The sequence below is a fragment of the Ammospiza nelsoni genome, chromosome 2 (assembly GCF_027579445.1).
Source record: "Ammospiza nelsoni isolate bAmmNel1 chromosome 2, bAmmNel1.pri, whole genome shotgun sequence".
NCBI lineage: Eukaryota > Metazoa > Chordata > Aves > Passeriformes > Passerellidae > Ammospiza > Ammospiza nelsoni.
The window spans coordinates 70,909,517-70,934,966 of NC_080634.1; the positions used below are offsets into that span (position 1 = coordinate 70,909,517).

The 25,450-nt window shown below is 37.2% G+C and overlaps 1 protein-coding gene across 8 annotated transcripts in view; it reads left to right on the plus strand.

Annotated features, from left to right (window-relative positions):
• The window catches only part of SCEL (sciellin), a 68,792-nt gene that overhangs the window by 15,951 nt on the left and 27,391 nt on the right, over positions 1 to 25,450 (plus strand). For 2 of the 8 annotated variants that reach the window (XM_059466688.1, XM_059466693.1), the window contains exons 2-12: positions 1,383 to 1,450; positions 3,092 to 3,144; positions 4,880 to 4,994; positions 5,072 to 5,184; positions 11,184 to 11,262; positions 14,378 to 14,495; positions 15,107 to 15,169; positions 15,478 to 15,549; positions 19,649 to 19,717; positions 21,394 to 21,459; positions 23,775 to 23,840. In XM_059466688.1, coding sequence (XP_059322671.1) covers positions 11,220 to 11,262; positions 14,378 to 14,495; positions 15,107 to 15,169; positions 15,478 to 15,549; positions 19,649 to 19,717; positions 21,394 to 21,459; positions 23,775 to 23,840 — 497 coding nt within the window. In that variant the 5' untranslated portion in view covers positions 1,383 to 1,450; positions 3,092 to 3,144; positions 4,880 to 4,994; positions 5,072 to 5,184; positions 11,184 to 11,219. Of the gene's footprint in view, positions 1 to 1,382; positions 1,451 to 3,091; positions 3,145 to 4,879; positions 5,185 to 11,183; positions 11,263 to 14,377; positions 14,496 to 15,106; positions 15,170 to 15,477; positions 15,550 to 19,648; positions 19,718 to 21,393; positions 21,460 to 23,774; positions 23,841 to 25,450 lie in introns of all 8 variants that reach the window. The other 6 variants (XM_059466695.1, XM_059466696.1, XM_059466690.1 and 3 more) reach the window with 5 other exon arrangements.

Genomic DNA, 25,450 nt, shown 5'->3' on the forward strand with positions numbered 1-25,450 from the left:
TTAGTCATATGCTAAGTGACTCTTCCAATTGGTGAGCTGTTCCTTTCTTGTCCTGTTCTTTGAGAGAGTTGTGTGTCGAAGAGTTAAAGAGCACAGTTGCCTGTCTCAAACACTGCTAGGCCACAGAAGGAACTTGCCATAAAATAAGCCACCACAGTGGGCAGAGAAGGGATGAATTTGAGACAGGAAGGCCCTAATTTCAGGCCTGGTAAAGGCAAGATCTGGTCAGCACATTCTGGTTAATGGACCTGGACAGAAATTTTCACCATGGCAAACTGTGTGAAAAGAAACAATGGCTAACAGGCATATCACTGGTCAAACAAGGATCACCCCAATTATGGGACAGATGGCATCTGAGACCACCAGTGGCCACCAAGGCCCCCCAGATATGTCTCTGTGGATACCTGGAACTTGGGCTGGATAAAGGTAGTACTGTTGTCTGTGTGCTGGAGGATAAATTACCTGTCTGTAGAACTTGCTGAAGTTTAGGGCTTGACACACTTCAGTGATCTCAGGCCTAGGGGGAGGTTAGCAAAGCTCGGGAAGAAAAATGTATCACTGATTGCGGACACAAAGAATGCAGAGTCTACAGGCTACAAGGACATTTGGCATACCTCCCAAGATAAGAAAGACTAATAAACACAATTCACAGGGGAGATCATGACAATCAACTCATAACCCACTGACCCATGAAACCCACCAACTCAAAAGAAAGACTGAGCATGCAGACTAATTTGCTTTGGAGTAGAGGGGATTGTTTAACCAATAGAGAAAGAATTCTAATTAATAAGAGATGTATAAATGGGGAAAAGTTTTGAACAAGCCTGGGACCCTCTCTCTAACTCTCTGTCTCTCTCTTTTTCCCCCCATCCCTCTTGTCCCCTTCACCTCTTTTCCATTTATTTCTATCTCTCTACCTCACACTCATTGTTCAAATAAATCTGTATCATTGACTTGCGCATATGGTCTCTGCACCTAAACCTGTGCAGAGGCATGTCTTAATCATTGGGTTGTAAAAGCATGAGCCTTGCACATGAATTAGGCAGAAGAATTCTAATTTTTGAGCATAAAGGAAAGAACAAAGTTGTTACAAAGTACTGCAGGTAGTTGACACTGCCAGTAGTTGCCCTTTGCAAGGAAGCCCAGGACATGGTTTATTTACCTTTAAAACCCATATCCTAGAAGGAGTAAGGAAGCCCATTAAGAAAAGGCCTTTCCATCTCATTAGTATCATTAGATCTAATGATAGAATCATATTAGATTATTTTATTTTGTCTTTCAAGGAGCACGAGGACCAGAATCTTCAGGGGGAATTTATAATGTTAGAATAACCGGCCATGGGAGAAAGTCATACTTATTTCTCCCTCTCCTTTGTGTTGCAGCCATGAATGTTGGGATTCAGATTCATAGAGACATTCATAATCTGGTTCTGAGTCACACATACCTCTTGGTAAGGTACCTATGCCTACCCATAGGCAATATATTATCTTGATTAATTATTTTGACCAGAGTGAAAAGTAACTCTGTATAAAGACCTAACACAGGTCTCAACCATCAGCTTATTTTATGCAGGGCTGGACTGGGAATTTAGGGAGGAGCAGGCTGTGTGTTAGTCACCTTCAAGAGGAAGGTGTCATCCTATGCATGAGCATCACTTCCTTTTCTATTTGCTGCACTGGGTTTTTTGCAATAGTGACCCCTTCCCTTTTGACTCAACCTGTTGGAACTGCTGTCTATGTACATAGGTGAGCTGACACTAAGCTTAAGCAAGAAAAATGTGCAGGTGGCACAGATGTGCAACCAACATCCCCAATAAAGATTACATTAACAAGCTGTGTTAGTTTGCTAAATGCTGCCTTGCACCATCCACTGCCTAAACCTATCTATGTGTTTCAGAGTGTTTAGTTTTAGTCATCTTTTGACACGAGATCTATTGAACACAATTAAATTTGGAGAAATCAGGGCCAATTATTAGGACCATACTAGTTAACTTAGTAGGAATAGGATCTGGACCTGAGCAATATCCTCTGTTTGTCCATATTATTATCACACACAGTCCTTGACACAGTATTGTTAATGACAATTATCTGTCTCTGAAAAAAGACTTAGGCATGGACAGATCTCCCTGTTACAAGCTCTGGATTGCTTTCAGCAGGAGTGTGGATGAGACCACACAGTTCTTTTTGAAAAGCAACTTTAGTGATACAGGTACAGAACATGCTGTGCTCCTTGTCCTCAGGCCAGATAATGGGCTTTGGTATGTTTCATTTAATAGCTTAAATGTAGCTGCTTTAACCTATCTTGAAACTAAAAAAAATGAATATTATTTGCTAGGCTGTCGTCAAATCTTTTGGACATACCAGTTATAGAATCTCCTAACCCATAACACCACAGTTAACCTATCCTTCTTGGAAAGTCTGAAGTATTACAGGACTTCTCTTCTGGAGGACTGAGTGTATTAAAAAATATATTCAGTAAAGTATTCTTCCCTTTTTGGGAGGAGTCACAGAACCTTATTTGTCTAAAAATTTTCTTCTGAGTCACTGCTCATTCCCAGCTCTGTGTTGTGAATCTACATAAAAGCTCAATAGAGCTAGGCTACACTATGCTATTTTCATTATGCTGTCTTATAAACCTTAACAAAGATGTGGAGGTAGCACAATATTTTGCAGTAGGGTTTGTACTGAAAAATGGAAAACCAACAAAAATTGACAAGAAAATAATGTAGAGAAAAATGTATTTTATTAGCAGTCAAGGGACATAGAATGTCTAGAAAAGTGGATAAGCTGAAGCTAAGAACACTGAACACAATCATCTTGTTCAGAAAACTGTGAGAGTTGGGAAGTATGGTAATGTATTACCACTGTAGGGTGCTATAAGCTTTTGACTTTAATGACACTGAATAAGCTACATGTTATACTGAGGTCCAAGGGCAAAGTTTGAGTTCCTCTGAATTTCTGAAAGCTGAATTTCTTCAGAGTATGAGAAGTTTTTCATGGAAAATAGTTATGTCATTTTCATTGTTATGGTTATGCTGAAACTGTTCAATTTCTGATATACATCACTGCATCATATATTCTTTATTCCCTAGGAACATTATTTGCATGTGGTTACAACACAGAAAATGAGACAGACTGTTTATAAGTAAGTCAGATTTACTTCAGTCTAAAAAAAGGTTGTATTATTTTTTACAGCTTTGAAATATTAAGTAATCAGCATAACTAACACCAAAAATTCCCTATCCAATGAATATAGTGGTTGTCACTAAAAGACAGCTGGCCTGCTTTATTCCTAGGCTGAGGTCAGCACCACTGCTGGAATTTCATATGTATGCATCTTCCTATAGGCTGTCTACTCTGCCACACCAGACACCAAAGACTTAGCAAGGACTGCCTTAGAATAAGCCTTGGGCTTATTTGGGGTAGCAGAACTGGCCTGCTCTGCCCCAAAGTTTCTTCTCTGTGTTCAAAGGCCATACATACAGGAAAATATAAATGTAACTTCTCCAGACTGTATTGTTTGCATCTCTATTTGTGTTTCCCAAACACTTTGGCGAAAGAAGGTAGTGCTGTGAGACAGGTTAAGCATATCTCTGATTTACAAGTGGGGCTTGTCTGGTTGAATGGAAACTGATAACAAATTCATATCACGTAGCACCTGAATTTTGAAAGAAAAGTGTTTCGAAAAGAAGATTTTCCTACTCTCAGGTGTTACTGTGAATAAAAGCTAGATGTCAATTTCAAATTAAAGTGTATGTACATTTTTTAAAGCTAATTCCCATTTAATGCTAATTCCTCATTTCTTATGGGGAAAGATATTTGTTTCATATCAGAGGCAACTAAATTCTCAATGTGTTTGTAAAGACACGTATTCACAAAAGTTTCTTCTTGACTGTAAAAAGATAAACACATAGTACCTGAAAATTCCAGGACTGCTGTAAGTATTTTTGACTTGAAGAGACACAGACCCTGAGATGTACAAAATTTAGAAATGTGTGCATGCTTATTTTCATTAATTCTGAGATTTGTGGTAGTTAATAGTTTATACTATTAGTGTAATATGTTGTATTTTCTTGTCTGCTGCTCTGCTTCATCAGCTGTCTTTTATCAAATAGAACCAATGTTTGGAGAATAACTTCATACTACTAAGTACCAAGCCTATGAAAAGGTAACCATTGAGAGAAATACAGGCTATTACTAAGTTAATTCATGCCAGTTTGCCTTTTTGTGTTCAAAGAAATTCTTAATTTTCACAAAAGATAATAGGACTAAAGGTTGCTAAATGATCTCTCACATATTTCAATTCAAAAGCTGCCCAAATATAAAATAAGGTGGGCTTGTACAAGATACATTAAAACCAGCCTCTGTATCTTAAAGAAAAGCACGGAATTGTACACAGTATACCTATAAGAAAAGTACTGATTTCATACTGCTGTGTTTACTAACAGTAAGGCAGTTCTTAGCCTACAAATCTATTTGCAGCCATTTTAAAGAAAGAAAAAAAAAAAGTGAACACAAGTTCTTCCCTCCTTTGTTTATTGCTGGCAGTACAGAAGGAGAAATGCAAATGTGCAGAGATAAGAGAGACATGCAACAAGATCTCACGTGGGAGGGATTTCCCCCCAGATCTTTTGCCTCTGCCCACGTACCCAAACGGTGCAAATAATGCAGATCAGATCCCAGCATGTGATACCCACGTAACACTTCTGCAGAACTTCTCTTTGGTGAAATGTGGTGTTTCTTCATGTTCATCCCTGTAAATACCTGCAACTCTGGCTGAGAGACAGCCCTATAGCTCTGCAACACGTATTTCTGTGGAAAAACCAAATTACTCTAGCATATTTTTCGAAATGGTAATTGTTTAGTTTTCTGTTTTCAAGGTCTGTGAAGGCAGTTCATTTTGTGAAACCCAGCCCTATTGCACTTGAAAAGAACAGCAAGCACAGAAGGACAACAACTCACCCGTACTCTTAATTGATCTGGTATTTCTACAAGGTGCCACCCTTTTCCACACCTCCTACCTCCTCCTTAAGTGACTCAGCCTCTGAAGGAGAAATCTCTTGACTTTTCAGACAGCTGGATGGGGAAGAACAGTTCAGCTCTCAGTCTGCTTTGATTGCGCCTCCCTTCCAGGCTGACTAACCACACTGAGCCACACTAGGACACGAACTTCTGCCATACCTAGGTAAGGGTGTTAACTGTTCTGGTTTTATACTGTTCCCTACCATGTTGGGAAATTCCTACGTTTTCAGTTGTTCTGTGATTTCTTACTGTCCAGTTTAGGATGCCATTTCAAAGGATCTGATTTTCAAGAAGTATGAAGAATTTGACTATGAAAATGCAGCTCTGAAAGTTATACAGTTTTCGTGTTCAGATTCCTGAGAACTTTCTGACTTCTGTCCAGACCATATTAATTATTTCATTATTTATATTATATTGCTAATTGTATTTTATTCTAGTGATAATTCTCTGATAAATTCACTGTTCAGACCACTTTTCATGAATTGCTGTTTTAATGTCATTTTTGCTCTTCGGTTAATTTTGTTTGTTTTTTTTCATTGTTTGGATTTTTTGTCTAAAACTAATGAGCATTTACTCTTTTATAATTTTCTTGAATTATTTTTATTATTTTGGGGGAAAAAAACCCCAACCCCAAAACAACAGTTGCCTTTAATTTTCACCTTTGCAAAAATACCCATTCTACTTAAATGCAAGGACTTAGCTATACAATGACCTGAACACATGTATAAACAGGAAGTGTTCTTCATCAAAAATCTAGTGAATTGAATGACAAAGCTGAATAAAGAAAATTAAAATTATCACCCCCTTTTCTACACTCTATTAAAAAAAAAAACCTATATTTACAACTGAATGAGTATTTCTAATTTGAAAATTCATACAAATTTGGATTGTGATTTAGTTGATTTTACATTAGTGACAGCTCCACAGCTTCTTTCAAAACAGAATCTCCTCCGCCCACATCTTGAAAAACCAGTTTTGACAGCTCTTTCAGCTACAAATACGTGAATGATTGCTGTCATATATTCACGTGGCCTCTAGTCCTATCTTGCCTTTCTTTCTCACACAAATACACGTTATTTTTGTTTTCTGTGTGAATTCTTTTCTGTATTATTAGTTCTGTGGAAAAAATGGTAGAGTAAAATATTTATTTAAACACAAAAATGTGTTATTTTCAGAAGTTCACAAACGTATTATATGGCTATTGCTCTGATGTGTAACTCTTGAAATAAAATCTGTCTAGGAACACATTTTTGTGATTGTTTAATATCTGTAAAATAAATGTAGCAATTTTTAAATGTAGTTTTCAGCAAAAGGACAAAAAGACTAGCTAATTGCCAAACAAACAGAATCATGTTACATGCAATTGTGTAGGGAAGAAATTAGAGCAACAGTTATATATAGAGATCTGCACCTGACAGAGGGGGCCTTTAAAGCTGTTTGAAAAGATCATATTCTTGTCTGTAATAACAAGTTCGGATTTATGAAGGATTGTACAGCCTTGAATGGTTCTGGCTGTGATAGTGATTTGCAAAACAGCCTCTATCTGCAATCAGGAAATACTTATTTGAGTGTAAGTGTAGGTAGGCAGATCTGACAGCCCAGTCACAGCACTCTTATCTGAGGGGAGAAAGGATGGATGTGAACAACAGCAAAATTGCTATTGACTTCCAGACCAGTAAGATTTTACCTCACAAAATTATGGGTACTTGTCTAGAAGAAAAGCTGCAATTATGTGTGTCCTCAGTGTCTTAGTAGGGCTTGGAAATCTTTATCCTGTATCAAGTCAGGATTACTTAATTCAGTTGCTTGCTCACACTAAATTCAAGAGAAATGAGGGAGGACATAATGAAGTTTGCTGACTTGAAAGTTGTTAACTGAAAGCAAGGAAACTCTGTTGTGTCTTTCATAACTGTGATTCAGACCAAATGTGATTTTCTTTAAACCATGGTATTCTCTACATTCAACTCACATAAATGAAAGATAAGCCACATACTATAGAATTGAGATTAAGAGTTACAAGGGAAAACAAAAGGTAGAGCTGAAGTAAGTCTTCAGTTCTAATGGAATGATTCTACAATTTTGAGTTCTGGTTTCTGACAGGATACTGACTGTTCAGCTTTGTTCAGAGCAGAAAAGTTCTTCAAGAAAATCAAATTTTGGTGGCAAGCTTCATATTTGGGATAAAGAAAGAACAAAGTATAGGCCAATTTTTATTTTCGCACGGCAAATATTAGATGCTTTCAGAAAGCTGGAACTTGAAGATCATGTCGCAAACAGCAGCCAGCAAGCTGTGGTTGTGTAGAGCCATATACTGAACCCGTTTATTCCAGCTGGTGTTTAATGTGCTCATGCCAATCCCAGCAACTTCTCTACAATTGAGGCTGGTTTAGCAATACAGCATGAGAAGTTGGATGACAGGCAAATTCTGGAACATTCCTTTTTTTAACTCAGTTGTTCAGTTACCACTTTTTGTATCACCCAGTTCATTAATAATAGTGGGAAATTTGACATTTTAGGCGTTTGAATTTGGCAATGCTTTATATGAAAAGTCTCAGTATAAAAACAAATATTTTGACTAAAAAGAGAAGAAGGTGTATCCTTCTTGACACTCCTTCAACATTTACTATGCTGAATTCCTTATTATACAGATAATGCAGAGGCCTCTTGCCTCTAAGCTGTGGAAATTAATCTTGTTTTATTAGAAGCAAAATACATATCAACTGTCTTCTTATGAATAAGGTCTTAATGACTGTCATAGCTAGAAGCCAAAGAGCAAAGATTTTTGTGTTGGAACTAGTTCAGTCTGATGTGGAAAACATGAATCTTACAGGAAATGCTTCTATTATTATGTATTTTTTAAATACAGCAATGCATATGTGTGAAGCCTAATCACACAGACAGCCACAGCCAAGAGCAGAAGGAAGGCAAAAGGACTCTGTGGTGGAGGAATGGGTGTGGTCAGATGATCTGAAAACTAGAAGGTCTGGCTTTCAGAATTTAAGGCAGGCCTGAGGTATTCTGCTGATCAGTCACTGCAGGAGATGAAAAGGAGATGCAGAAGTGTAAATATAGGTATTTGGGATAAAAATAGTATTAGAGACTTGTGCTGCTTTTGGAAGAATTTCTTGCAGGTTAGATGGACCTTTACGTTCCCTGAAGCCATGTCTGAAGTTTTTCTGAATTTCATTGGGATTATGTTTGGATTTCCCACAAAATGTTTGAGGATCTGAATCTAGGACTGGCATGTCTTAAAACCATTTAGGAGCTGCTTACTGGACTGGCCAGGGCAGTTTTAATTTTCGTTTAGAGTTTCCTGACGCTGTTTTTAAATTCAAATTACACTGGAGTTGCATTCCTGTTTGTTTCTGTTTTGCATTCCAGCTGAGTTGTTTTGCTTCGGTGGTTCAGATCTTATTAAAAATGTCTGAACATAATTTACTACTACAGCATAGTACAGAAAGCTATAACTCAGCTTTCTCACAATCTCATTTACAAAGTTAAAAACTTTTTGTTTATCTCCCTATGGTCTGAAGATGAGCTGTTCTCTGACCTATGTGAAAAACGTGACAGTTCCAGATTTTTATGAGCTGATATTTTTAAACTAATGGGATCCTCATAATCTCTAGTCCACTCCCCTTTTCAAATACAAACACACACAGTTCAAAATAGTGAAGGCCAAGGAAAAATGTTTTGATGAGCTCTATTCTGCCTCTTCATGCAAGATTCTTTTCATTTCTAAGTCCTAACATGTAAATCTTACCCTGATGATTCTTGATTGTCTGTGCTACAGATTAAAGTAATTTTTTTTTAAATTTGCATTTTAAATTTTAATGAATTAATCTTTGATATACATCTTGAAAGCTCAGAGGTAAGAGGAAAGCCTTAAGGACAAAATGGCAGTATTCTGTAGGGCTGAAATGCTTGGGTTTAAAATTTCAGACTACCTGGCACATTTTCAGTGCTGACTGTAAAAGGGAGTGTACCTGTTTCTTAGATTCATTTATGCATACTGTTTTTGGGCTAGGACACTATGCAGCAGTTTATTCTGAATGCTGTGCACATGTGAAACAGAAATATTTTTTTGCCCTAAAAATATTAAAAAATTAATATAGGATGAGAAAAAGCCCAGTATTAATTAAATGTTGGAGGATGAAACAAACACACTGGACTCTTATGGATACAAGAGGAGTTGCAAACCTCTTTATAGTTGCTTTTAATTTCGTTTAATTTTCACAAAAGAAGTCTCCTTTTTCAAAGTTGTATGATTAATTTCCCTTAGGAAATGGCTTTAAAAGTACTTAATAGAAAATAAATCCAAAATCCTTCTATGCAAACTACTACTTCTTGAGATGAAGAAGTTCTAATTCTCATTGCTTGAAAATGTACTGAAATATCAAACTTTCTATTATCCTGGGAATGACTGCATCAAATGTCCAGCTGTACCTAAGCTGAAAAAGTAAACCAGAGGCCTCTGTATCATCTTGGGACAATTCAGGAAAATTTATAGTGAAAGTGGTAACTACCTAAAAAAACTGATTGCTTTATAACCTACCTGAACAGTTTCTAGGAAATTCAGATCATATATGCTTAAAACCTTACATAAATATTTTTAAAAGGCATTTTATAACCTATTGCAAAATAAATAAGCCTCACCATAGCCCCGAGCATATTTTTATTGTGTGGGAACCCGATCCAGCAGTCACATGTTTTCTACACACACTGTGCCAATGCTTGCTTGATACCAACAACTAAGGTTAAAAAAAATGGAATGCGGGTAGGAGCCTTTCAAAATGCCAGAATTTTAAACTCTAAGAAATATTTGGAATTTCACAACTGGTTAAGATACATGCAGACTTCAGACTGCAATGTTAGTTTTTTTGTTTATATCTTTACTTTCTAGAAAGATCTCTAGTTGTTTAATACTTCTTTTTGTTTGTTTATGTTGGGATATTTTTTGAGATGCTATTTTTTGGTTGGGATTCTTTTTATGTTTTTTTTTTTTTTAAACCATAAGCTTTTTTTAGTAATAGTTGGGCAGCAAAAGAAAAATCTGCTTTAAGTTCAATCCTTTGTGGCATCCACAATGTTTTATTGTGGATGTAAGTGTAAGCATTATTCTTAAGCTTTTGCCAGAATCCAAAAGCTTCACCTTCCATCAGTAAAGAAAGAGCCACAGGCCTTGGTATCGCCACTCTATTTTACATATGTGAACAATACACTTCACATCTTCAAAAAGAAAACAAGGACAGCTCTGTCATCCAGAGAACCAGGAATGTTTCTGATTTTTAAGAACTGTTTCTGTCAGTTTTCTGATGCTTCTGTAAATTTTAGCAGCCTGACAGTGGTGCTGGTTGTGAGCTTTCCAGCACAGCACTGTTTTCTTGGAAAATGCTGCTTTACAAAAATTAATCCAATAGGTCAGTTTTGCCCAAACTCCAAAGTCAATGTTAGCATTTGGAGCTTTTTTAACTTAAAGGAAAATTTTCTGTCATTAAAATGTCGTCATGTTCTGCTTGATGCTTTCTCTAAGAATCCTGGTATTCACAATCCACTTTCAAAGCAAAACATTAAATCTTTTGAGTAGCTCAACTCCCAATTTTGATTTTTTTTTTAAATCATCAGTCTTGGAGGCTTTTAAGCTGATTTGAATTAAGGGGAGAAGTCAGTGACTTGAGCACTGTTGCAGAGCAGCAGAGCTGCTTTCTGTCCTGCCCCTTGCATCAGCTGCTGGCCACTGAGCCTGACTGACCCCTGAGCAGGGCTGGAGGAGCTCAGTGTGCCCCGGGTGCTGTGCCAGGGACTGACACCATCTTCCCCTGCAGCTTGTCACCTCTGCCCAGCCTGCACTGCTCCTCTTGCCCTGAGGGCTCCACCACACCAAGTGTCCCCAGGGCAGGAGCTCCCAACAGGGAAGGGGCAGGGTGACAGCAGAGGGGAAGGGCAGGGATGCACAGAGCTGTCACCAGGCAAAAGGGAAAAAGGGAAAAGCCACCAGATTTACTCTGAGCATGGCTGTGGGCAGCCCTCAGCCATTCCAGCCTGTCAGACTAAACTTGTGCAAGGAGATGACCAAAGTGGACAGCAAACCTGACCTGCCTTTGGGGCCGACTCCTAATGTGGCTGACAACGCTGACTTCCTTTCTTTGTCACTTTTTCTTTTAGATTCCCGCAAAAGGACGGAACAATCGCACAGGACAAATGTCAGCTTTCAACATACGGAAACAGTCTCCTAATCAAGGAGGTAACACTGAGTCTCCTCCATTTCCTGCTCCAGGGGCACTACAGGCTGAGGCCTCGCTCCTGTCCAGGCCTCTCCGTGCCCCTGGCACATCTCCCTCACAGGCAGTGGCAGGAGGGTGACCAGGGCCACCATGACCTGCTTTAGATGCCAGACTCTGGGTGTTGTGCATGTGGCTGGCAGGGATTGAGGCCACAACATCCCATGGGGTGTCAGAGTGTGGTGGAGCCAGGTGGTGAGGACAGGGTGGTGTGGTTGTCATGGAAAAGCTGCAGGAGCAAAGTGGCTGCAAGGGCAGTGGGAAGATCCACTGGTCTCCCCACCATCTCTTTGACTCACACAGGGAAAATGAGGAGAAACTGAGAAAATTAGAATGAAGGAAGGGGAGAAAAAAGCTGTTTAATCATTGTCTGGTAGGATTGTTTAGTCCTCTGGAGGAGTAAAACTCGAGGAGGGCTGGAATTTGCTTTCTGTGCAGAGAAATAACCAGAGGCAAATTAGAAACATGATGAAATTTTCCATTTTCCTGAACCTCCAAAGTATTTCTAATGACTGAAAGGTTTTGAGATGCATGAGGGCCTGGTTCGGGTGGGATATGCCAGGCTCAACTGCACCAAAATTCACATAGACACAGCAGGGAGCTGCTTGGCTCTGCTGCATTAAGGACATAAATTTTTATTGTCAAATAGAGACAGGGATGAGCTGCATCTGCCTGTGCTCGTGTGACCTAATCTGTTGGATCAGATCTATGTTTAATTTTTTAGCTGAAGCTTGGGAGAAAATTCATTAGGCCAGAAAAGAGTACTTTTCTGCTAGCCCAGGGCCTCAGGCATTAGCAGATTGCTTGCTAATCTGCTAAACACTTGTCAAATGTTTCTTGACAAGAAAACAATATATATTCCTACCAGCTGGGCTACCAGCTTTACACAAGGTTTCATGAAACATTCTTTGCATTTTGCAATTTAAAAAGCCATGATTTCTGAGAAATCCAAGTGATTTTTGACAACCCACTGAAGCTATTCAGGCAAGCCTGAAATGCTATCATTTTTTTGAAGTCTTTAAAATCGGATTTTAATAAATATTTTTAAGATAAAAACTAGCTTAATAGGCAGTGAACAGGCTGATGCAGAATTCATGCAGTGAGGATAGATTAGCTTTTGTTAATCTACCATGATTTTCAGCGCATTCTTACAAACAGCATTGTCCCTGATCATTCATCAATTGGCTGGATCTATGCTGCTTAAAAAGAAGAAAGCCAAACCTGGGTATCAAGGCCAAGAGATGGAAGCACACACCTCTGCTATCACAGCCATGGCTCCTAAAACACTTCTCTAGCACCTCAGTCTTGGAGAGAGCAAGTCCAAGACAGAACCAGAGAACATTTGTAACTAGGCAACATCAGTGATGAGTCCAAACCTTTCATTCCTTCTCTTTCACTAGGCAGGATGGACATGTCTATAGGGAATTGAAACAGGCACAGTTTGAATTAGAGACATTCATACATTTTTAGAATGAATTTTATTTCTTTTTACAGATCTGTTTTTATTCTTTTTACAGAATTTTATCTCTATTTTATCTACTTTTAGGAAAAAAAGTATTTAAAAATTCGCTCTTGGCTATTGTCACGAAAGATAATTGTTTTGATGTTTTATTACAATTCGGTCTTCCACTCAGTGTAGCTATTTGTCATTTTTTCATGTTATCACTACAGGTGAAGTTCTTGTATTAAATACAAGGAGTACATTTTCTTATAAATCAGAGCAGAATGCCAAAACACAGCTCTGAAAAATGATATATTACTGTCTGCATGTGTTTTCTCTGGAGCATGTTCTTTCTGCACACAATATTTACAATCTAGTTACTGAACACCAGATAGTGATGTCTCCTGAACTTTAAAAATCCTTTTACGTGAATGCTCAGAGAGTGAGGAATTAATGGAGAAATCCATGAGGGTCTTTAGAGGAAAACACAAGATCCTTTGTATTTTCCACATTTTTTTAAATTATTATTTGGTTGTATTAATAAAGGTTTTGCATATCTAATATTTCACCCTCTCTTCTCTGGAAAAATTTGGGGCAAATATAGCAATTAAAAAGATGGAATTTCTGTTTGGTCTTAACTTCTATATTATCATTTTAATAGGCCATGTTAAAGATATCAAAAAAATATTTCCTCTTACCTCAAACAGGCTGATGACATGAAACTTAGGTGGACTTATAATGCTAAGCAATAGTAATTGCATATTTTGCTTGCAAAAAGAGCCAAAATTCTCACGAAAAAAACAAAGGAGATAAACATCAGCTTTCTAATACACTGAAGAATCCATATTCTCCCAAAAAAAGAATCCAAAAGATTCTCCCAAATCAATTGAACATCATACTGTTACTTTCCCAATACACTAAATATCAGCCTTGTTGGACAAAGATATTTTAGGTTGTTTTCAAAAGTAAATAAGGCTTCCATATTTGTTCAGCATGTCAGTCTGTCTCTCCCAAATAACCTTTGAAATCATACAACAATTTTAGTTAAATTTGGTGTAAAGGTATTGCTTTGATCAAAGTTCAGATTAAGATTAAGTAACTGACTAGTAAAGAAACTCTGTTTATTCAGCCTTTGAGGAAAAAGCTTCAGAGGGAGTCTGACTCCGAGAAACATGAAAATCCACATATTTTAAGCTGGGTGTAGTAGGAGTGCCACGTGGTCACCTCAAGTTTAGCTGTCATTCAAAGTTTGTATCCTGTCTCACATCTGCAAATACAAAACCCACAGACAACACCCCAGGAAACAGGATTCATTAGTTTGACTTTCCTGGGATTACTGTGGTATGCAAATTTCATAATTGCTTTATCAGATCTGTGAAATGTGTTTACATTAGAAACAGGCAAAGCATTTTCATATTAAGGATGAAACTGAATTGAGTTTGCTAAGCTGGGCTTCTGCGGGCCCTTCAAGGTGAAACTGCAAACTTTTCAGGAAGCAATCTGGATTAAACAGGTGTGATAACTGAAAATTCAATTGGTTTTAAATTTCTACCTATTTCAACCGATGTAATAATAATTTAGATTGACAAAATTTTTCTACATGTTCATTTTCAAGACATGTTTCTCTGCATTTGCAGATAAGAAGAGCCCCTCTGTTGCAATCAAAAGCAGACAACAGGCTACTCATGATATTAATAAACGACGGACCCTTTTGCAAGATAACAGCTGGATAAAGAAGAAGCCTGAGGAGGAAAGGTAAGAAAAACGTGAAATGCATTTCTTCCATATTTAGTTCAGTATGCCATGTACCTTTGCATGGAGCATCTACTTTTGCATGGATGGTGTCAACCAAATTAGGGGAATTCAATCAAATAACTCTTATTTATTTATCTTTATGAGGTATTGATTGCCTTTTGGAAGTTTTAGTTTGATGAATATTCACTGACTGTTGTTCATTGGGACTTTTGAGTGCTGAGTATTTAATGAAATTCTGCCCTACAAGTAAAATCCTTCATTTTACATGCAAGATTATGATCTTTTTATAAGCAAGAGGATTATAAATCTTGGCAAGTTCTTTTAAGGACCCTAAGGCAGAATCAGTTTAAATTTCCTCTAGTGTAAACTAGGACTAAAATTACAGCAGAAACAATGCCTTGAGACCATGTTATCATTATCTGGTCCATGAACAGCTTGTAGGAAGAGATAACTCTTACTCCAAAATTTCTGGAGTTTTCTACTGCAGAGTTCTGCAGCTGGTGCAATTACAGTGGTAGTGGACAGCTGTGAAATCTGATGGAAAACAGAATATCTTTTGCCAAGAAAAAGTGATCTATTTTTAATACTTACTGTTTTCCTTTTGCTTGAAGTGCTGATGAAAACTACGGAAGGGCGGTGCTTAACCAGTACAAATCCCAAGATAGCCTACACAGGTATGGTGGAGTATCTGAGCACCTTTCTAATTATATTACCAAAAAAACCTGAGTATCCTTTTACTATATCATGAACAAAGCAAAGAACTTGCTTTGTTCAGTTTTAGTCTATACATATTTTCACTGTAAATCTGACTCCAGTGTCAATAAATGATCACTGCAGTGGATCCAGAGTTTGATCTGTTGACACCTGGATGGTCTAAAACCCTGTATGATACTTTAATCTGAGACATAGATAGTCTTTCATTAATGAAAGTTGCTTAATAAAATCAGTGACCAAAGTGGCATTTCTAAATTTTTTATTATAGCAGTAGCACAAATGGAAAGGAAGATCAGAAAGGTGTTCTTGGACGATACAGATCTGATACTACCTTGGACAGGTAGGACTCTTCTTCTGGATGTATTGAATGTTGTGATTGTCATACCAGTGAGAGGTCTTTAAAAGGAAAGGACGAATGAAGTCAGTGCATTTTTAAAGTTTTTTTATTTATTAAGCTTCTAAGCAAAAGACTTTGAATGATATTTGCATGAATTTTCAATGGAATAAATGAAAATGTGATTTGGGAAAAGGTTCTTTTGATATCTTCTTTTTTTGGTACCTGTTTCTGTGTATTCTTGTTCTTATAAATGCAAGTAGCTTTCCACAACTGATAACCACTCCTACCCAGTTTCCTCCTTTTCAAATTCTAAACCCAAGTCCTATCTCCAATAGCTAAGCATAAGATGGCTTAAACCATTGTTCTTTGCAAATACTATGATCAGTACCAATATCAGTCATGCTTGTCATACAGGTGCTTAATTTGAACTTTCTGTTCATCCTTGACCTCTGCTGAGTGAAGACATGACCATGCTTGTGTTTGCAGATTCTTTCTGTGTTGCAACTTCATAATCCAGCTTCCATTAACGTGTGGTATCCAGAACATGCTAGGGCTGTGAGAACCAGAACTTAAATGCACACTGTGGGAAAAGTCCACTTTATTTAGCTGGGGTTTAGCACTGTGTTATTTTATTTTATGATCCTTAATTGTCTTGTAAGAAACAATGCAATATTGTTACACAAAATTTACCTTCTCTACAGGAGTTTGAAAAAGAATAGGCTAGAGACCTGTACAGTACCATCACCCTGCCTATTCTTGTACAGCCCAGTGAATCCTGGTTCACTGCATTGTTTCATTCATCATGAGGAAGCCATTCTATAACTTCAATTTACCTGTTGCTCTTCTTTGTATCTTTTCTATTTCCATATTAGTTTTTTGATGTGGGAATCCAAATCTCCATGTAGGTATTTAAGATTTGTGCACACCTTGTATGTACACAGAGGAGTAATAACAATGATTTCTATTTCATTTGCAATTCCTCCCATTGTACTTCATAACATTGAGTTTGCTTTTTTGAGTGCTACTAAGAATTAAGTTTCAATTTTCACAACATTATCTGTGTAATTCCAAGATTTATTTTCTGCATGATAATTGCTGGTTCAGAGATCAGTTGTTTCTCTTGGCAGACATTACTTTGCATCTAAGAAAAGTGAATGTCATCTGCCATTTTAGAAATCTGACATGTTAGCAGATGACTTCTGAAAAGCTTTGCCAGTTGCCATTTGTTTTGACTACCGGGAAGTAATGACATTGGCAAGCAACATCATCCCACTCTCCTTTATTCCAGATAAATCATGAATGTATGGAAGAACACAGGTTTTGTACAGATCTCTCCTTCCACTCTGGAAACTTGCCATTTATTTCAAACCTTTGTTTCTTACATTTTAAGCAGTTTTTTTTCTATTACCCATGGGAGGTCAGTTAACTTAAGAACACTTAAAACAGACTTCTATGAAGTTTTTTGGAAATTCAAGTAGCATTATAGCATATATCACCTAAGTCACACCTATCCAAGTGGCCACTCACTTCAAAACAATTTTTAAAGCTTGACTTTCATGTCTCAAACCCTAATTGCTAATTTAGAAGTCATAGGACAAATCCAGTTTCTACAGGGTCACTGAGGAGTACTGTTCTTTTGTACTTGATATCTTTTTGGTTTATGCTGAGATATTAAAGTATCTGAATTATTTCAGGTTGTAAACTGACTACCTTTGTCTTTTCATACACACAAATATCTAACATAAAGGGTTCTTGAAATGCAACTGATGACAGAGTACACCAAAAGAGGACTTTAGGTGTAAATAAGAATTGTACCAAGTGGAGAACATCCTTCCCAAAGGAAACAGAAATATTATTAGAAGCTAACTAAGTATTTGACAAAAGATGAGACAAACCTTATAAGTCAGGTAGGGATGAAAATTACAATGCTATTTTTCCATGTACTAAATAATCCTAAATCCAGAATAGTTTCCAGCAACACTAAATCCCAACTGCATCTGCAGCAATTAGATCTGGATAGATGAGACAGAAGTAAATTACATACTTCAATTGTTTGCTTTATTAATGATCTAATACTTTGGAATGATAGAAATTACTAGGATTGGAGAGCAAACCAGAAGCCATTGCAGTGTGTGGTATGAACCTGCTTTCCACATCTTGAATGCTGCATGCATAATTTCACTGATGTGAAGAAACTACAATAGGAACAGAAAAAAAAATTAAAGAGGAAGGTGAGAAAGGATGGAATAGCCCTTATATGAAAAATGTCTAAAAAGACAAAAAGTCCTCAGCTTGGAAAAGTATAATATAGGGAAACTGAATAACGAAAGAATATTTTCTATTTGTTATACTGTAAGAATGGGGACATAATCTATAAATGTTTGGGTAATGAATTTTAAAAAATGAAAGAGAGAAAGAGCAAAAGAAAGAAAGAAAGAAAGAGCAAAAGAAAGAGCAAAAGAAAGAGCAAAAGAAAGAGCAAAAGAAAGAAAGAAAGAAAGAAAGAAAGAAAGAAAGAAAGAAAGAAAGAAAGAAAAGAAAGAAAGAGAAAGGAAAAGAACATTTATTTTTCCTTAATGCACATATTAATTGTAGGAGTCACCACCACAGGATACTGTGGAGGCCAGAAATTTAACCTGATTCAGATAAACATTACATGGGACCATTGATCCAGTGGTGTCTGTTGGAAACAGCGTCGTGGGTGAGAACAGAGGATATTCTTTCATTCTTTATCAGAAGCTCCAAAGTTATACAAGGAGAAGTTAACACAACGCCTACCTTTCTTTTACTTTTTTTTTTTTTTTAAGTAAAAAAAGTGCTGGCTTTAAAATAACAAAATACAAAACTATGTAAAACATTGTGCTGGAATTTTGAAAATACGAGATGCAACGTGAAAGAAATGCTGGTTCGCTGGCGAATGAGAGGGAAAGCTCGTGTTTGCAGCTTTCTGCAGCAGAGCCAGCCGGGTTAGTGAGACCTCTAGTGACCTTCCCGGCAACTGTAGCTGCTGTCACATCCCGTGCTGCCCTGACAGGAGAGGGCTCTTCGCAAAATTGCGCTAAAGATTTGCAAAAGACAGAGCACACGCTAGTGCAGATTGTGTCCCAGAACTCCCCGGAAGGCTTCTCATTAAATACAACACGATCCTGTGCTGCTTGAAGGCAGGACTCAAAATATTTTATATGTAACATCAGATTACAGTTCTACGATTAATTATTTTTGCATCTATGGCTTCAGTTTATAGATGAGAATAAATAATCTAAAAAATATATGTAAATGGTAGCTCAAGATGTGTTTCAGCTGATTTAATCCAATATTTAAGATCACTCTCTCAACTTAGTATTTGTCCTCTATTTCAGTATACATCGGTTTAAGCTTTTCCGAGTCCCCCAGTCCTTACTAAAAAATATTTCATATATAGGAAGTAAACTGGAATAAAATAAGAACCTAATCTGCTTCAGCTATGATAGCTACATGGTCTTTTCTGTGAAAATTTTGAAGGCCTTAGGCAACAACTGTAGCATACATAAAGGGCTTGAAAAATCATGTGGTTGTTTCTTCATGTAAATTTCATGGCTTAGTGAAATCAGTTCAAGCACAAAGAATCCAACTTCTTTGATAGAAATTACTCCTGTAGGTCAATACTATGCTTGGCCAGGGATTTTGCACTAGATTATTTTTGATTTAATTGATCTATTAAATCTGTAAATAAAACAAGACTGTTGCATCTCTCTAGGAATGGTGAGGCAGAGAAAAAGGCAAGAGTTCTGTGTGTACTGCTTGACTTAACATTGCTTTCTTTCCGGTATTTTGACCTAATTCAAAGGAGTTGTAATAAATTGTTAGCAACAGAGTGGTTTAATACAGAATGGTTTGAACATCATCTTGGAAAACTTGTTCAGTGAGCTACTCATAGTCTCAGATAATAATACACTAAATTTATATAATTTCAGCTTCTGTTCTCCACCTTTAGTGATACTGGGATATTGTGACACTGGGATATCAGTACACAGGGAAAAGTGGTACTACATATTTTAATTTAATTGAAAATGGATTAAAAAAATAGGGCGTTTATTATAAATAATTCCTGTGTTTCTGACAGAATTCCAGCCGGAAGTGATACTAATAAAATAAATAAGTCCCCAACTCTGAACCATAAGCAAAACAACAGGTATGAATTTCAGAACCATTATCATCTAAGTATTATGTATTATAATTTATCATGTATCATTGATCATGCATTATCATTTAAGTGTTATATATTACCATAACTTTAGAATTAATATACACACCAAGACTATACAGAGAAATTATTTGCATGGCATATGGCCTGGTTTAGGCTTCATTTGACCACCTGACCTCTGGAATCTAAATTATCTCTTTTTATTGTTGGTGAGGAGAAAAAAAAATCATTAAAACCAGAAGAATTTTCCTTAAAGAATCCTTTTTCTCCACACAGTTTAAAAGGGACACCACCTCAGATTACACATTTACTCAGCATAATGATTATTTAATAATTACAGGATTTTAATACAAAATAAAAAAGAGTATTATGAAATGTGTGTGTGTTCTAGAGCTCCAGAATTCCCTGCATAAAATCTACCAAATACAATACATAATTCTGAGGAAGATAAAGAAAAAAAATCTATTTAATGCTTTCAGTAGAAAATGCTATTGTACACTGCCAGTGGAAAACCTGAGTACCAAAACATAAAAAATAGGTTTTTGATAATTTAGCTGATTTTTCCAGTGGAAACATTTTCTTTGGTCAGAAGGCCTGTCTTTTGATTAAAACAGTTTTAATTTAAAAGAGGTTGCTATGACATTTTTGAGACATTATTTAAAAAGTTGCTATGATTCAGAAGTGATCACTTTATATATGTCATGTAATTCCACAAGAGTGAAAAATTATTTTCTAAAAAACTTCCACCTAGTACCTGATTGAAATTTTCATTATTTAAGGAAGTCAGAAGAGCTCAGCCACCATACTTGTAAATGCATCACTTTGTGTCTTCATCAGTGTCAGTAGAGTTGTGTCAGTAATAAATTACACAGAACATAGTTGCTAGAGAGCACAGCAATTAAAAGTCATCTTGTGGAGAATTGAGATATTACTCTGAAGAGAAAATCAGTACCTCTGGCATTTAAAGGTCAACTGAGGTCACTCTTTCAAATTATAATTTCACACCATTATGTTGTAAATCATGCTGATGATGACACATGAAGCATCATATAAATTGAATTTTATAGGGTGCTTTTTGGAGAGGGTTTTTACAGACCAACAATTAATTCTGAAGTGGGACTTAAGAGAGACTTAAATTGTATGTATTTTTTTTTCCTGACAGAGAGCAAAATGATTTATAAAGCACTCTTCTTCAATTACTGTTATTATGAATTGCCAATTACTATCATTAAGAATTGCAGAGGATAAGACAATAACTTTTTGATAAATGTTATAAGAAATCACCGGCTTGGATTTTTTATAGTTTAGTTTTACAAATATATACTAACCTAAAGCATTCTAATTGAACAAGAAACAAAATTTAAAGTAAGAAAATGAAAGTTTATTATTATAGTGTTTGGAGACTAAAGTATAGGTACAGAAGTAAAAATTTTAAGAAGTCAGAAATTACTTTGGATATCAAGTAAAAATGCAGTTGTGTAAACATCGGCACCCCTTAAGGTCTCCCACATCTTGTGTCCTTTGAAGTATATAAACATAGTTATAGCATTTACCATACCCATTTGTATCATTCTGAAAGCAGAAATGTGATATTTTTTTTCTTTTAATAATTTAAAATTATGCTTTTTCTGAAGATTAACTCATTAAATATACTTCCTTAACAGACAGTCTTGGACTCCTAATGCAGCATCCACAACCACTACAGTCGTTGCTCCAGTCAAGAAAAAGAGGTATTCATTATCACCACTGCTTGGTTGCCAGGGTGTCTATAGCACTGTGTTAAACCTCAGTAATGTATCACAATTACATGAAAAAATTACCTACTTCCTCCTTCAGCACGCTCAAACTCCTCAGCAAGCTTCAAGAATTAAACTTTTACATCCTCTGTCTTTTTCCATGGGATTTACAAGTTTTATCTCTGTAGAGCCTGTTTGGTGAGCTATGGCACAATAGGTGCTAACTCTTGGCTGCAGCCCCTAACTCAGCTGGTGTACTCATTTTCAGAGTCCAGTTTTAAAGCATTGTAGCTCACTGTAATTGTGAAATCTCTGATGCCAAACTTGACCCTGTGCTGTTGCAGTGCATGTGAATCACACAGTTTTCTTAATGATACACAGCTACCTTTAAAAATCTGGATTTCAGATACCATTATCTAAGCAAGAATAAAAACAGAGTGTGCAACTAAATGCATTTTTAATTTAAAATGTACTGCTGGTGATAGCCATAATTTTCTGCATCCTTCCCAGCTGCAAATTCTGTTCATTCATGATTTTCTATTTTATATTTAATGCATAAAAATGTGATCAGTAGAATAATGAATGTAGAAATGAAAATGTCTCTGTATTTATATTAACAGACCTGTTTAGTGGAAGTTTATGCTGTTTTCAGTCCAGTAGTTTTCTTCAGGCTCTTGGAAGATATGGAAGATATGCAATGAATTGCACTGCTTCTGGTGTAATTGTTTTTATCTTAAAAACAATTGCTGGATTGATAGTTGTGAGGGTAAAAAAAAAAAACCCAAACAAAAAAGGAACTGAAAGTGCTTGTGCTGTTTATGTGATCTCTAATAGCCTGATTGTGTTTCTTGTGTTGATACTTGACACCCTTTGTGCATTTTATGTGGTTGTCCATTGTTGTTGTTATCTTATTGTATTTCATATTTCTGGAGTCCCATCTTAAAGTCCATACCTTCTTGATGGTCCTATTATGCAGCTCCTCTCTGCAGCACAGTTCCTCATGGCTTCCATAGGGGCTCCTCCTGGGCTCTCGACCCAACCCCCTTTTATCCCAGAGGCCTTCATGAGCTACAGCTGCTACCCAACCAAGGATCCCACAGCTGTAGCTCATCCAGAGCAACAGGACCCACCTATCTAATACATAGGACTCTCACTACATATATATATATTCACAAGGACTCCTTTATAACAATACATATATTCAGGCCCCTACATTTCCCCCCTTTTCTTTTAACAATTTCTCCATTACACAGTTACAATATCCATATCTGTCCCAGCTCTCAGGCTGCCACAGCTCTCAGCTGTCCTATCTTCCACTGTCCCAGCTCTCCGGCTGCCACAGCTCTCGGCTGTCCGGGGGATTCCATACCTAATACATATATTCAGGCCCCTACATTTCCCCCCTTTTCTTTTAACAATTTCTCCATTACACAGTTACAATATCCATATCTGTCCCAGCTCTCAGGCTGCCACAGCTCTCAGCTGTCCTATCTTCCACTGTCCCAGCTCTCAGGCTGCCACAGCTCTCGGCTGTCCTATCTTCCACTGTCCCAGCTCTCAGGCTGCCACAGCTCTCGGCTGTCCTATCTTCCACTGTCCCAGCTCTCCGGCTGCCACAGCTCTCGGCTGTCCGGGGGATTCCATACCTTCTCCTTGGCTGCATGTTCTTTATCACGTCGGGGTCACCAATTGTTGTTGTTATCTTATTGTATTTCATATTTCTGGAGTCCCATCTTAAAGTCCATACCTTCTTGCTGGTCCTATTATGCAGCTCCTCTCTGCAGCACAGTTCCTCATGGTTTCCACAGGGGCTCATCCTCATGGCTTCCATAGGGGCTCCTCCTGGGCTCTCGACCCACCCCTTTTATCCCAGAGCCCTTCATGAGCTACAGCTGCTACCCAACCAAGGATCCCACAGCTGTAGCTCATCCAGAGCAACAGGACCCACCTATCTAATACATAGGACTCTCACTACATATATATATTCACAAGGACTCCTTTATAACAATACATATATTCAGGCCCCTACAGTCCTTTCCATTTATTTACAGCACTCAGATTGCAGAAAAAACCACTTTGAGTCACAGAACATTTTTCACAATAAATAAAATTACTGTACTATTTCCTGTTCCATTCACCTTTCTGTCAGTAAGATCTAAAAATTGTCAACATGCAGTCTTTAAAAATACTGATAATTTAAGAAAAGTTCCAGGTATTTTTACATCACTTCTATTCTAACATTCACAGTGTGCTGTTCAGGTCCAGAACATTAAACTAATACTGAAAAAATTATTTATTAAAATTTACAGGCAATCTTGGATGCCTCCCCCAGTTTCCAGTAGTAGGACTCCAACAGAAAGAGTGGAAAGCAAACGGTGCGTATCAGTGATCGCTGGCTATTTCCTAACTCTTGGCTAGAGCTCATTTTGGGAGCAAGAAAGCAGGGCAGTCCTTTGGTGTGGACTGAGATCGATGCAGAAGATGCCACACAAAGAGAAAGCATCCCATGCCTAAGTACCTGTTTGGGCTCTTGGCAGCCTGATGCCCAGCATTGACTGGGGCCTGGGCATATGAAAGGCCAGCAACCTCTGTTTACATGAGTGATCCCAAAATTTTTCTATCACGCTTGCAATTCTTTCTTCACGGTTTCACTTTGGACTATTCCAATTATTCTCCTCGAGGCAAATGTTTTGCAGAGAGACTGGCCATGAGGGCAGGGATCTGTTGGTGCCATTTGGATTCACAGTCAGGGCTCACCCTTGGCCCTTTTTGGTATCAGTGTGAACAAAACCTCAAAATTTACTAAGTATCCTGTCATCAAAGTATCCAAGAACAAACAATCAGACTAAAGTTACTTGCAGATAAATGTTTGATGTTTATTTCTGAAGTTGCGATTGTTTTCTGGGAGAGAGAAAATAGGGAATGTTTCTTGTGCTTTTATCTAAAAGCAGAATTTGGATGGTTTAAAATATTAATAAATAAACCTTCATGATCTTTTTTTCTTGTGCCCACTATTTGCTGCCATGTGGCCTTCTGGTTCCCTAATTTTAACCTGAGAAATTTCCAACGTGAGTCTCATTTGCAGCAATGATGAAAATTAAATGATACACAAATGAATGGATACACTATGATATTAGATATAAGCCTTGGTAGACTATTGCCCTAGGAGTTTATGGAATGTCTGGAACTTAAAACCAAGTTTAGCAATTATTTTTAATCTTATGCTGTGTTTACTACCCTCTATCTTTTTGGCCAAGATTCAGTCACTCTCCACCCAGAAGAAAGATGGCTCCAAGATGTTGAAGTTTATTTTCTTTGAAGTCTTCTCAATGTGTCAAATGAGAAGAATTTATCTGGCTTCCTTTCAATATCTTGCTAAGATCATAGTAATTTTGAAAGCATAGGATAATGCTCTATATGGCATCCACCCAGCTTCCAACAGCAAGCTGGAATTCCTGTGTTCTTCTCAACACTAATTATCCAGTTACTCCTCCAGTCTCACAGTTCAGAGAAGACTGAAAACAGGCATATTCTTTCTGAAGCTTTCATGAGCCTTCCTACATCCTCTAACAATGCTGCCACCACAAACAGCTGATAAAAAAAAAAGTGATGGGCATGTAATGATTACTTGGTTTAGCTTTTAAAAGTGCTTTGAAGATGTGAAAGCTATTTCAACTTGTGAATATTATAATAACCAAAAATAGTTATCAAAGGAAAGCCTTTTACTTGCCTGTGAGTTTCAAGAAATAAAGTGCCACACATAGATGCTAATAAGCAGAGTTTCTAAAGGTCACTATCCACCTTAAAGACTGAGCAAAGAGATATTTGCTATTTGTGTCTTTTCTTCATATTTGAGAATGGCTGACTGCTCTGCTATCCTCAGGAAGGGAGTCCTGCAACCATGGATATGTGGGTTTTCTTGGTCACGGTTTATGTACTTTTGTGATTCTGAGATGTTCTAGGCTTTTATAGTTAAACATGATAT